At 38.7% G+C, this 13,698-nt stretch overlaps 1 protein-coding gene across 3 annotated transcripts in view; it reads left to right on the top strand.

Moving 5' to 3' along the window:
* STRIP2 (striatin interacting protein 2) overlaps positions 1-7,750 on the top strand; it is a 47,355-nt gene extending 39,605 nt beyond the window's left edge. For all 3 annotated transcript variants that reach the window (XM_053218093.1, XM_027075444.2, XM_027075442.2), the window contains 3 exons: positions 511-615; positions 1,704-1,908; positions 5,312-7,750. In XM_053218093.1, the coding sequence (XP_053074068.1) occupies positions 511-615; positions 1,704-1,908; positions 5,312-5,562 (561 nt within the window). In that variant the 3' untranslated portion in view covers positions 5,563-7,750. The remainder of the gene's footprint in view (positions 1-510; positions 616-1,703; positions 1,909-5,311) is intronic.
* The last annotated feature ends 5,948 nt before the right edge of the window (positions 7,751-13,698 follow it).

Raw genomic sequence — 13,698 nt, 5'->3', positions numbered from 1 at the left:
AATCTACCAGAATAGGGGCACCTGGCTGGTTCAGTTAATAGAGCATGTGACTCTTGATATTGGCATCATGAGTTCTAACCCCGTGTTGGGCAGAGAGCCTACTTAAAAAAAGAGAAAGAGAGAAAGAAATCTACCAGAATAAGTCCTAGCAGTTACAAATACAGCTTATATAAGTGCAAAGTATATGGAGGTAAAATTCTATCATCTCTTTTCTGAATCTAAAACAGAAAGTTACACAAGAAGGCTGGCTTGAGTGAAGTTCCTATGTTCATGTGTCCTCTTTCTAACCAATTCTTGCTCTAGGTACAGTCTTCCAGGATTGGCAGCCGTGTGTTTTCAGATGAAGGGTATTTCATGCTTTGAGGCCTTAGTGTGTGAAGAGCAGAATGATGAGGAGGTAGCATTTCATAAGGAAAGCCTCACCTAAACTGACCAACTGTGACTTCCAGGTTTCTGTGGGAATGGAAGCCTTGTAGGTATTGACACAATGGGGGGTCTGCCTTATTACAGGAAGCTGGAGACAACAACCAGTTCTGCTGGAGGAACCTCTTTTCCTGCATCAACCTTCTGAGGCTGCTCAATAAACTGACCAAATGGAAGCATTCCAGAACCATGGTGAGTGGGGCTTCAGATCATGGAGGTGCCTATCTGACTGAATTTTTTAAATTGTAAATATTTATGGACTTCCTGCTTTGTGAACTCTATAGATAGGCACTAAATGCCACATAAGGTGAACACCTCCTAATTCTGGGCACTTATTCTATATGAGATAATTATTCACCAGTCTATTTCTTTATAAGGAGCTGAATATGGACCCTCCCCCAGAGCAGCTCTGGTTGGAAAGTTAACATTGTTATTTGGATTATAATCACACATCCCAAATGATGCAAGTCTTAAGATTATTCATTGCAGCATGAATTATGAAAGATTGGAAATGACCTAAAGCTTATTAATACAGGACCAACTGGTTAAATAGTGTTGGTACATCCTTATAATAAAATATTATATAACCATTAAAAAGAATGAGGCAGGAAAAAAGAACGAGGCAATTCTATACTGATGTGTAACAATTTTCAAGATATATTGTTAAATAAAAAGCAAGGTATGGAACAATATGACAGGTTATGTAGCTAGCTGTTGTTTTTGTTAATAAAAATAATATATGTGTACAAAGAATTATGTATCCAGAAGATTCTTGAGAAATTGTAACAGTAGAAATGGGACGTGTGGCTGACAGAATTATTTTGCTCTTTATATCATGTACTTTGAATATTAGAAACTTTGAATTGTGACATATAAATGGAGTGATTCCTCTATATTCTTAAAGACTAAATGTAAAGAGAACCTGGACCATAGATTCCCAAAAGCTCCCTGGAGTATTGAGGCCAGCAGGCTTGGCTTAATTTGTGAGTTGGGGTGCCTGGGTGGCTCAGATGGTTAAATGTCCGACTTTGGCTCAGGGCATGATCTCGCAGTTCATGGGTTTGAGCCCCACATCAAGGTCTGTGCTGACAGCTCAGAGCCTGGAGCCTGCTTCAGATTCTGTGTCTCCCTCTCTGCTCTTTCCCCACTCATGCTCTGTCTCTCTCTCTCCATCCCAAAAATAAACATTAAAAAAAAAGGATTGTCTGTGAGTTGGAGCTCCAAGAAACTTTAGATCCTTATCTGCCTCTCTTCACTCCCACCCTTCTTTAAATTGGTAGATGCTGGTGGTATTCAAATCAGCTCCAATCTTAAAGCGGGCCCTCAAGGTCAAACAGGCCATGCTGCAACTTTATGTTCTGAAGCTGCTAAAAATACAGACCAAGTACTTGGGACGCCAGTGGAGAAAAAGCAACATGAAAACCATGTCGGCCATCTACCAGAAAGTACGCCACCGCATGAATGATGACTGGGCTTATGGGAATGGTGAGTATTCTTAGAGCTTTTGACCTCCAGGAGTTGCCCAGAGTTTAAACAAAACTAAACAAATGTGTATCTGTACCCTTTTGGTATGAATTGTTACATATTTTGGATGAGAAAATATGTGATTATAGTCAGGGCTGATATAACAAACTTTAAGGTACTGCCCCAAATAACATGTACCCTGGTCCCATATTAACTATAAAAATCCATATTATAGGGGTGTCTGGCTGGGTCAGTCAGTGGAGCATGCAACTAGTGATCTTGGGGTTATGAGTTCAAGCCCCATGTTGGGGGTAGAGTTTACTTTAAAAAATTCCATTTTATGAAACAAGTAAATTAAGAGATAATTACCCCTTTTTAAAACATTCCTTTAAATGACAGGTTTCTCCACAAGATTTCTAAAATTAAAATAACCTTTTATTATTAAAAAGCAGAGTGACACCTGGCTGGCTTAGTCGGGAGAGCATGCAACTCTTGATTTCAGAGTTGTAGGTGTGAGCCCCGTGTTGGATGTAGAGAGTACTTAAATAAATAAACTTTTTTTAAAAAGCAGTTTGACCACACTGAGATACCACCTCACGCCGGTCAGAGTGGCTAAATGAACAAATCAGGAGACTATAGATGCTGGAGAGGATGTGGAGAAATGGGAACCCTCTTGCACTGTTGGTGGGAATACAAACTGGTGCAGCCGCTCTGGAAAACAGTGTGGAGGTTCCTCAAAAAATTAAAAATAGAGCTACCCTATGACCCAGTAATAGCACTGCTAGGAATTTGCCCAAGGGATACAGGAGTGCTGATGCATAGGGGCACTTGTACCCCAATGTTTATAGCAGTACTTTCAACAATAGCCAAATTATGGAAAGAGCCTAAATGTCCATCAACTGACGAATGGATAAAGACGATGTGGTTTATATATACAATGGAATACTACTTGGCAATGAGAAAGAATGAAATCTGGCCATTTGTAGCAACGTGGATGGAACTGGAAAGTGTTATGCTAAGTGAAATAAGTCAGGCAGAGAAAGACAGATACCATATGTTTTCACTCATGTGGATCCTGAGAAACTCAACAGAAGACCAGGGGGTAGGGGAAGGGGGTTAGAAAAGTTACAGAGAGGGAAGGAGGCAAAACATAAGAGACTGTTAAATACTGAGATCAAACTGAGAGTTGATGGGGAGTGGGGGAGAGGGGAAAGTGGGTGATGGGCATTGAGGGCACCTGTTGGGATGAGCACTGGGTGTTGTATGGAAACCAATTTGACAATAAATTACATACATACATACATGTATACATACATACATACATACATACATAACAAAAAGCAGTTTGAAAGTACAAGTCAGAAAACTTTACTATATCACAATATTTATGCCCTATTTGTACCACCCAAAGATTGACACTGTTAACATCTTATTAGATATTCTTCCAGGTCTTTTTTTTTTTTTTTTACATACACACACACACACACACATTTTACTCAAGTGAAAGCAATTTATACATGCTGTTTTATCATCTTTTTTCAGTTAACATTGTCTACATCTTTCCATATCAGTATATTTTCATTTTATCCAATAAGTCCAATTTCAGAATTCTTCCTTTGCCCCAAAATATTATTTAAAGTTATTTTTTCCAAGTTATAATTCAACCCAGGGCCACAAATTCCATCTGGTTGTTCTATCTTTTTATTTGTTAAATTTAGCCGTGTTTTGTTTTCGGGTTTTTTTTCCCATAATGCTGACTAATTGAAGAACTAGGCCAGTTGTCCTGCAGAATATCCACCTTGTGGATTTATTTCTTGCTTCTTTGTGTCATCATTTACCTTATCTATCTGTCTCTGGTATCATCTGTAAACTGAAAGTTAGGTCTGAAGTTTCAATGGATTCAGTTTAAAGCTTTTAAGCCATAATATATTCTAGGTAACATTGGGAACTGCATATTCTCTCATGTTAGGAGACAGTATAACATCTGGTTTACTATCAAGATATGATAGATTGACTAGAGTTTGGAAGAATTTATTTTGGAGAGCTTTTTCATTCTTTTGACATTCGCTGTAGTGGGATTTGACCATTATTTGCCTAATTGTATTTAAGAGTTTTTGGTAAGATGACTATGACTTATATTTGCTGAGATTTGTAACCTGTCTGAATTTTAGAGAATGCTGCAGTAAAGAACCCAGAGAACTAAGGGAAATATATGATTAGTGGATAACAAGCCAGGATACAACTTCTATGAGACATAAAACACAATTAACTATTTAAATTTTTGTAGATTTTTAAAACACGAAAATGTTTTATCCTGCAAATGACATGTCTGTTGTTGCTGCCATCACGAGCCCAAACCCAATCTGTACTTCCTTTAAAGATAAACCATTAAGGGATGCCTGGCTGGCTCAGTCAGTAGAGTGTACAACTCTTGATCTTGAGGTTGTGTAAGTTCAAGCCCTACATTGGGTTTAGAGATTACTTAAAAAATAAAATCTTAAAAAAAAGAAAAAAGATAAGCCATTGAATGTGGGACATAAGAGATCTGAAAAAGATGTGTCTCTAGCCCTGAAATAAGTGTCTGAGTGGGATAAATAGAGATAGCAGATTATCTGTTTTCTATTTTTATCTTCATGGAAGCTTTCACGTCATAATTTTAACAGAAGCTGGCACATACATTTATCATATGCTGGCAGAGGTCGCAGGGAATCAGGTAAAGTCTTCAATAATTGGTCCATTCTGATTCTCCTTGTTGTACCCCTTTCCTGCCTCTTTCCATTCTTTGAGAGCTGGTGATTCCATTCAAATGGGAAACTCTCATCCCCCTAGGAAAGCTCCGTAAAAGGAACTGAATTGCTATTTTGGAAAATATAATACATATAACTGATAAGAAAGTAAAATAATGAAAAGGAAGTACAGTTAAAAAAAAAAAGTTCACCTCCCTCAGGGGCCTTATTTCCTTCTCCGTGGTAATCACTGTTACCAGTTTCTAGACTCTCCTTCCAAAGATAGTCTCTGCATGTACAAGAGTATCTTTTATTTTATTTTTTTAATGTTTATTTTATTTTTGAGAGAAAGAGACAGAGCATGAGTGGAGGAGGAGCAGAGAGAGAGGGAGACACAGAATCCTAACCAGGCTCCAGGCTCTGAGCTGCCAGCGCAGGGCTCGAACCCACAAACTGTGAGATCATGACCTGAGCTGAAGTTGGACGCTTAACTGACTGAACCACCCAGGCGTCCCCCAAGAGTATTTTTTAAACCAAAGTGGCAGAATGTTATATACTTACTTTGTACAATGCCTGCCCCCCATAAAAAGGAAATTCTGAGCAGTTTCATTGTTCTTATTCCATAGACCATGCTCTGTGATAAGAGAAGCAGTGTCCTGAGTTGTATACATGTTTTTCTTCCTCTCTTCCCAACACAGACATCGATGCCAGGCCATGGGACTTCCAAGCGGAAGAATGCACTTTGAGGGCCAACATTGAGGCTTTTAACAGCCGCCGGTATGACAAACCCCAGGACTCTGAATTTTCACCTGTGGATAACTGCTTGCAGAGTGTGCTGGGGCAGAGGTTGGATCTGCCTGAGGATTTCCACTATTCATATGAGCTCTGGCTGGAGAGAGAGGTGTTTTCACAGCCCATCTGTTGGGAGGAGCTGCTCCAGAATCACTGACTGAGCTCTTAAAAAGCATATGATAGATGGGGGTTGGCTCCAATAAATGGTGCTCTGCCTACCCTGCCCATTTGGCCTTTGTTTCCAGCCCTGGGAGTGTTTGTCTAGGGGAGAACTGGCCTAGCCCAAGGACATCCAGTGTAGTGCAGGGCCATTCTAGGGGCTTTGGGCCTGGAGATAGTGCATGGGTAGGATCCTGAGTCACAACAAATTGGTCAACCTGCCCTGGGGTGAGTTGGGTGCCCAGGTAGCCTTGAAAATCTGCTGGATCAGTCCTGGACAGGCTCTTTTGTGGGACCGCTCCCTGCTTTAGTGTTGCCTAGAACCAGCCTAGCCTTTGCTGGCCCCAAGAATGAGAATAAGTTTATTATGGTATTTAACTCATGATATTCATCATAGGTAATGGGAGGTGCAAGTCATGAAATAGGGAGAACATTTCCTTCTTGCTCACGCTGGATTCCAAGGACTTATGAGAGGTTTGGCAAAACCAACTTTGAAATTAAGTCTGTATTTTAAATTTAAAATTTTGACACCTCTTTCTAAAATTATTATCTCAAAGATGATTTTAGAGCACCTGCACCTTCTTTGTGGAGGACGATGATTTACTATTACCTAAGTACTGCATGTTATAGTAAGGTATATTGTATAAAGTGATTTTTCTCTACTCCCAAAGAGATCTATGTTGAATCTGGAAATTATCTTTTTGTGTATTCCTGTATAGTGCATGGAGTTCTCTGCCACAGCCAATATGAAATAGGCCTCCTCTAAGGATGTATCATGTTTTTCTGAAACTACTTCAGTCTTCAAATGATGGAGTACACTGTAGAAAATTATCCTTTTCATCCAATTCACTTTTTAAATGACAAGTAACTACAGGAGGTTTTATTTATTGAGATGGCATGTCCATTTGTGCTCATGATCGATTTATGTTTTAATTGAATAGAATAGCAAGAGCATCACAGCTTACCATTTTTCATCTCCTATGTTGATTAATGATTTTTTTCCCTTTTTACTGCTAGTGGTTCCAAAGTGTCATGTGGAGATTTAGCAATACTGTTTCTATCTAAAAGTATTGCACATTTCTTTGAAAATATAGGGGTTGATGTACCAACCTCTTTAAACTTCTTTTACAGCAAAATCACATACTTCTCAACAGAAACAAGGTTTTTAGAAAAGCTTCTGATTCAATCAGGATCATTTTATTTCTCTTCTGTCCCCACAGTTATGTTACCTATATTTTCACGCTTTTTTATTTTAAATGCCCTCCCTACTGATATGGACACTACTGAATCTTTTTTATGATAGCACCAGGCCACTTAAATTGCACCGGAGGTCTAGTAAAAATATGATTATTTACTCTGTCAACCACAGTCTCATTTGGAAGTCATGATACAGTTACCAATGATATCCAAAGGAACTAAACCAGAATTCTAACCAAAACTTGGATTTCGCCTCTTTGTGCTGTAGGGTAGCAGCTTTCTGTTTTTATGGAAAGGTCATGAAGAATGTTTAAGTAATGGATGACACTTCTTAAAACAATTTGTAAAGTTTACCTAAATAGGACAGCTATCCTTACTGCAATCAAAATAATTTACTGAGCATATCATATATGAACCTTATTAATCTATTTTAGTGTGGTTCAACTGAAAAGACAATTTTCAAGGAAAGAGCAGTCATCAATCTATTTCTCTTAAAGCCATATAGTATTTAATTTGTGTCAAGAACAAATAAGTTGCCCTTTTAAAAATATGCACATGAATGCTTTCTGAGGCATATAAGTATGCTAAGCTTTAACATTTCATACTTTTTTTTTTACAAATCTTCTCTAAGGGAAGATTAATTCTCAGTGCAGATGGAGAAACTGAGACACCAAGAAAAGTGATTAGTTTCCAATCACAACATTTTTTTCGCTGACTTGCTGGGATGGCATTCAGGGTATTGATAGCCAGCCCCATATGTTAAACTGATTTGAATCTTCTAATCTGAGAACCCTTGTGTGTGGTTAGGAATAAATTCAGATTAACTAGCCTCTAATGGTGATTACTGTTACTACTTAGAAGAACATTATTTGAGTGATTTATAGAGGATTTTGATTTGTGAGTGTTTCAGTAAAGTTGTGTTAATTGTTGTTAACATTGTTTGGCTACTAAAGCACTTTAATAAAAAGAAATTGAACTGGAGTTAAAAATTGGTCTTTAATTCTTCAAGACAAAAGAACCTTAAATGGATATAAGAAAGGAATAATACATAAAGAGGATGAACATATAAAATCTTGTGTAGTATTCCCTGGGGGTAGACTAATACAAACAACTGCAAAATCTCAGTGACTTATGACAGACTCTTATTTCTTGTTCCTGGGTCCAGGGATCAGCTGCAGCTCTGCTTGACTCTTCTCATCCTGGCAGGAAGCTGGCATGGAATAGCTCCTACCTGGGAGTACTATTCTCATGCTAAAGGGCAGGAGGAAGCACCAAACCATACTATGCAAGGACCTGGAGGGTGCCTAAAGCTTGTGCTTGGATGTGGCATAAGTCAAGTTGCTCACATTCCACTGGCAAAAAACAATTCACATGGACAAGCCTAACATTGGGCCAGAGAAGTATATTCTACCTACAAGAAGGCAGTTGCAACCAGACATATGGGTAGATAGTCACAGCAGCTTCTCAGTGAGCTCTTGAGATCGGTGGTAGGGCTTTCTTAGAGATTCTTGAGAATTTCAACAGCGTTCCAGTGAGCATTTGAAACCACCCATTTCAGTGCTTTATGCTGATATTATCAGTTGTGACTTTCTTGACGTTTTGTGTCCGTAGTTCCCCCCGTTCTTCCACCTACCAATAATCTTTGTTATATAAAGACAGTTCTCTAAATGAGTGTTTTGATGGTTTCTGTTTCTCCCACATGTAGTTGTGGTGAGTTTAAATTCTTTCCTCGAGGCCTTAAGATGACCCACATTTACGATAAAACTAGCTGAGACTAAAAATGCAGCTATGGTTCTGGAACAAAAATGACACTGGTTCATACAACAGTCAGACTCATGACCTTGATCTCATCAATACTATTAATTTTTTAAAATTTATTTTTAGAGAGAGAGATCGCGTGCACAAGTCGGGGAGGGGCAGAGAGAGCCTGGCTCTACACTGTCAGTGTGGAACGCAGTGCATGGCTTGAACCCATGAACCATGAGATCATGACCTGAGCTGTACCAAGAGTTGAACGCTTAACAGCTGGCCCACCCAGGTGCCCCTCAATGCTATTATTGATGAGATAAGTAACCACCTTAACATTCAGGCCAGGTCAAGTATTTTGCAGCACTTTGGCACTCTGAGAAGCTAGGTGCTAAGTGTGTTTAGGGTGATTTGCAGAGGCAAAGAAAGTCCTGTCACTGTTCCAGAAACACTGGGCATGGCCAATTAACATCTGCTCTACCTATAATTCCAAGCCAAACTTTTCTGTAATGGTATGATAAAATTTTTTGTGTAATAAAAATGTTTTACAAAATATTATGGAATTTATAAACAACTTTTGTGAAAATTCCAGTAGGTTTTAGAGCAGCTACTACTCTTCTTACATGTATTTAATACTAATACATATTTTATAATGCATATTTTATATGATGCTTTTTAACATGAGAGACCTCAAAAATACATTTTAGAGTAAAAATGTCTACAGCATGATTTTATTATCTGTACATAAAGGAAATTTTTTGTCTGCCTTTGGGCCTCTTGTTTTCCCATTTTCTGTCAACCAAAAAAAAAAAAAAGAATATAGTAATAGTGAAGAAAATTAACTCCCTAATCTCACCACTCAACGATGAGCTATTTATATGGTGGCAGTATGCAAATACTTTTGGAAATGTTGGCATGGGGAAGTCCTAATTGGTGATTTTGGGAAAACATATGAGTAACCTTATTTTACTTGTTTTTTCCAACTAATGAGTTTTCAGTAGGCTTGTATTCCTTCAGAAGTCCTGGTGTGGAATGTTGATAGAAGGTAAGTCCTGAGTACCTTATATCTCCAGACACCTTTTCCAAGTGAATGCATTTTCTAAATGTTTGACTATTCTAATGTTATCCTTAAAATGTTAAGCCTCGGGGCGCCTGGGTGGCTCAGTCGGTTAAGCGGCCGACTTCGGCTCAGGTCACCATCTCACACTCCGTGAGTTCGAGCCCCGCGTCGGGCTCTGTGCTGACTGCTCAGAGCCTGGAGCCTGTTTCAGATTCTGTGTCTCCCTCTCTCTCTGACCCTCCCCCGTTCATGCTCTGTCTCTCTCTGTCTCAAAAATAAATAAACGTTAAAAAAAAAAATTTTTTTTTTAAATGTTAAGCCTCAATATTTGGAAAATTTTCTATGGAAATGTATTCTTTTTTTTTAATGTTTATTTATTTCTGAGATAGAGACAGTGAGAGCAGAGGAGGGGCAGAGAGAGGGGGAAACACAGAATTCGAAGCAGGTTCCATGCACTGAACTGTCAGCACAGAGCCCGTTGCAGGGCTCGAACTCACGCACCATGAGATAACCTGAGCTGAAGTCAGATGCTTAACCGATTGAGCCACCCAAGCGCCCCTGGAAATGTATTCTTAAGTAGAAAGGGATCAGAGATCATCTAGGACAATGTGCATCCAATGCAAGAATTTTGATTGGTATCCCCTATGCATTTCACGTTTATCTAGTCTCAATATTTTCACAAACAGGAATCTCACTACGTCATGGTTTCAGTAGCAATAACTGAAATGTCTACAACAGAATTAACTACCTCAATACAATCAACTTATGGTATTACATGAGCCAGAAGAAACATGAATACATCTGTGGAATCCATACTAACACTAGCTATTAATTGTACTTTTCTTCTCCCGGGTATTAGTTTCCTAGGGCTGCTGTAACAAGTTACCAGGGCGTGAAACACGAAATTGATTCTCTGACAGTTCCGTGTGCCAGAAGTCTGAAATCAGGGGGTCAGCCGGACTCCCTCCCTCCAAAGGCTCTTATTGTTTCCTTGCCTCTTCTAGTTTCTGGCAGCTCCAGGCATTCCCTGGCCTGTGGCATGTCACTCCAGTTTCTGTCTCCATGGTCACATTGCTTCTTCCTTCTCAAAAGTCCCTCTGCCTCTCTCCTCCAAGGATACCTCTGACTAAATTTAAGGCCCATCAGGATAATCCAAGATAAGCTTCCTTTCTCAAGATCCTTCATTACATCTTTGCCATATAAGGTAATATTCACTCTTTTACTATAAGGTAGTATTCACAGAGGTTTCAAGGATAAGGACACAGACATATCTTTTGGGAGGCCACCATTCAACCTCCTATACCCCCTAACACTCATGAGACACGTAGCAGCAAAATTGATTAATTTACTCTTCCTTTTCTATCATTATTAGAGGTGTAAGGCAAGACCTGAAGAAAATTATTTTTATCTGAAAAATGCTTACAGCTATTGATGTAGTCAAAGAAGATTGAAGTATAGAAAGTTGCAAGCTTAGGTAGAGGATAGGACATGAGGAAGCAGGTGTAAAATTGAAGAATACGTTTAGGTATGTATTGGTGTTTTTGTTAAGAAGATACATGTAAAAGGGTCAAGTAATTTTTCAGAGTACACAATGAAAAATATAACATCCCACCCCAGATCCCTACCTCGTTTCCCAGAAGTAATCAGTATATTATTTTTCTATTTTTTTATCCTTTCAGAAAAGTCCCGTGGTAATACCCGTCTCTTCCTCACAACAGTTTTAATCCTCTAGATCATGGGAGCACAGCATATTCTGTTCTGTACTTGCTTCTCTCATATTTATTCCAGAGACCTATATTTCCCTATTAATATTGTCTTTAATAACTGTAACTTCAATATATCTAATAGTGAAATCATTCTTCCCTAACACTGCTTTTTAAAGTATGTTTCAGCTAAGAAGAAAGGGTAAATGTATGTGTGTGTGCACACACACATGCATCCATATTTGTGTGTGGTGGGGAGGATGAGGTTAAGGGAAATTTACTCAGTTCTCATAGCAATAGCTCAAAGCAATTTGAAATATAATTTCTGACCAGCAGTTCCTCTGGCCATTCAGACTCCCAGATCCTATAAATGTAATGAGATTGTGCCTGAGTGGGCTATGGGGAGGTTTTCAGGCTGTTTGCTCCTTTAGTAATTAGCCAGATTTAAATTTCAAAAAGCAAGTATTTAAAATTTTTACTTGTACATGTTTTATAGGAAATAACCAAAGTCTTTCTGAGGAACTACAAGAGTACAAAAGTCATCCCATCTCTGCTCAAACACCTTTGGTGACAGTGACTTCCTTACTAAATATGACAATACCATCTGTCCCCTTGCCTCCAAAAGGAAACATTAGTTTGAACATTCTGTAACTTTTTGTTCAAATGCTTAATGGAGTTGGCAGGACAAAGATCCTCCATGTGGACGCCTGTGAAAATATGTCTTCACGGTAAGATGTGAGATATTTTACCCAGAAAGGCCATACGGCATAATGGCTCAGACTGAGGGTGCTGAACCCAACTTGGTGAGATATTATATACAGGCTCTGCATCCAGTAACTGAGTGAAGAGCGACAAGTTATTTCATCTCTCTCTGCCTCAGATTCCCCATCTGTAAAATAGGGATAATACTACTGCCTATCTTCTAGAATTGTAAGGATTAAATAAGTCAGTGCGCATTATAGTGCTTAGAATAATGCTTGCTAAGGGTGCCTAGGTGGCTCAGTTGATTGTCTTGATTTTGGCTCAGGTAGGATCCCAGGGTTGTGAGATAGAGCCCCATGTCGGGCTCCTCATTCCCCTCCCTATCAAAGAATCCCTCAGCAAGAATAATTAATAGCCTTTTAATCCTCTAGATCAGGGATCAGCAAACTATAGCCCATTGGCCAAATCTGGCCCACTAACAGATTTTACTCAGCCCATGAGCTAAGAATGGTTTTTACATTCTTAAATCGTTGGGGGGAAAAAAATCCATAGGAGAAAAATATTTTATGACACATGAAAATTCTATGAAATTCAAATTTCAGTTTCCGTAATAGTTTTATTGGAATACAGCCACGCTCCCTCGTTTACATGTTGTCTATAAATGCTTCCATTCTACATCAGCAGAGTAGTTGCAAAAGAGGACAGAAGGCCTGTAAAGCCTAAAATAGTTACTGAGTTTGCTGACCCCTACTCTGGATAATTTTGTCTCCTCAATCCGCTCCAGCTGGTCTTTACTGTACCTCAAGGTTCTCACTGCTGGGACCCTAGCGGCTGACCAGAGGAAATTACCTACAAAGAATTTTTTTTTTTTCCTGTAACTTCCTCTTCAATATTATGGCTATAAAAGATGAAGTGAATGCAGTGCTATACTGTTGAACTTAATGAGATAAAAAGAAAGGAGGAAGAGAGGGAGGGACTAGAGTAGAAAGTAGGAAATGGGAATTTTTAAATGTAACTTCTAAGAAAGATAATGATAGAATATTCTAAGTTTGGATGTTCTAAGAATGCATGCTTCAATTCTGGTAATGTTATTTTTTTTAAAAAGAACAGCACAGTTTGTATTACTATTTATAAAGAAGACATAAGGATATATATTCATAAACAGATAAAATGAGGTAGTGCTATTCTTTTAAGTTTTTTTTTTTTAATAATGTCTAGACCCAGTAAGGGTCTCGAACTCACGACCCCAAGATCAAGAGTCACATGTTCTTCCGCCTGAGCAAGCCAGATACCTCAGTAGTGCTATTGTAATGTAAATTTGAATGGTGATCTTAATTTAACTCATCTTCCAATTTACACAGGAAGATTTGTTCAGTTCTTACAGAAGAAACATCTATCTTAAGTCCTAATCATGAAATGATTCTTAAGTGGACTGGTATTTAAGAAAAATACATATGTTGTCAATGACTTTTTTTATTTTAAGAGCAGCCTGCACTGTGTTATATAACAAAGTCTTTCAGCCACTCACCTCAGCAGCCCTCCTCCCCTCCCTGCAGGTCAGTGCTAAGCCTTTTCTCTGGTGCAAAAGCTGAACACCCATTTGGTCAATGGGAAATGGTGCTGCCATTGAAGTCGTTCTGATTGTCACTAGACCATTCCTTTCATGTCCTGCCTGTCCACTGGCATGCTTTTTTATTTTTCAGCTTATTAGGGTATAATTGACAAA

This window comes from Acinonyx jubatus, chromosome A2, assembly GCF_027475565.1.
Source record: "Acinonyx jubatus isolate Ajub_Pintada_27869175 chromosome A2, VMU_Ajub_asm_v1.0, whole genome shotgun sequence".
NCBI classification, from domain to species: Eukaryota; Metazoa; Chordata; class Mammalia; order Carnivora; family Felidae; genus Acinonyx; species Acinonyx jubatus.
Note: the sequence above shows the minus strand (reverse complement) of the source record. Positions and strands in the feature narration are given on the sequence as shown.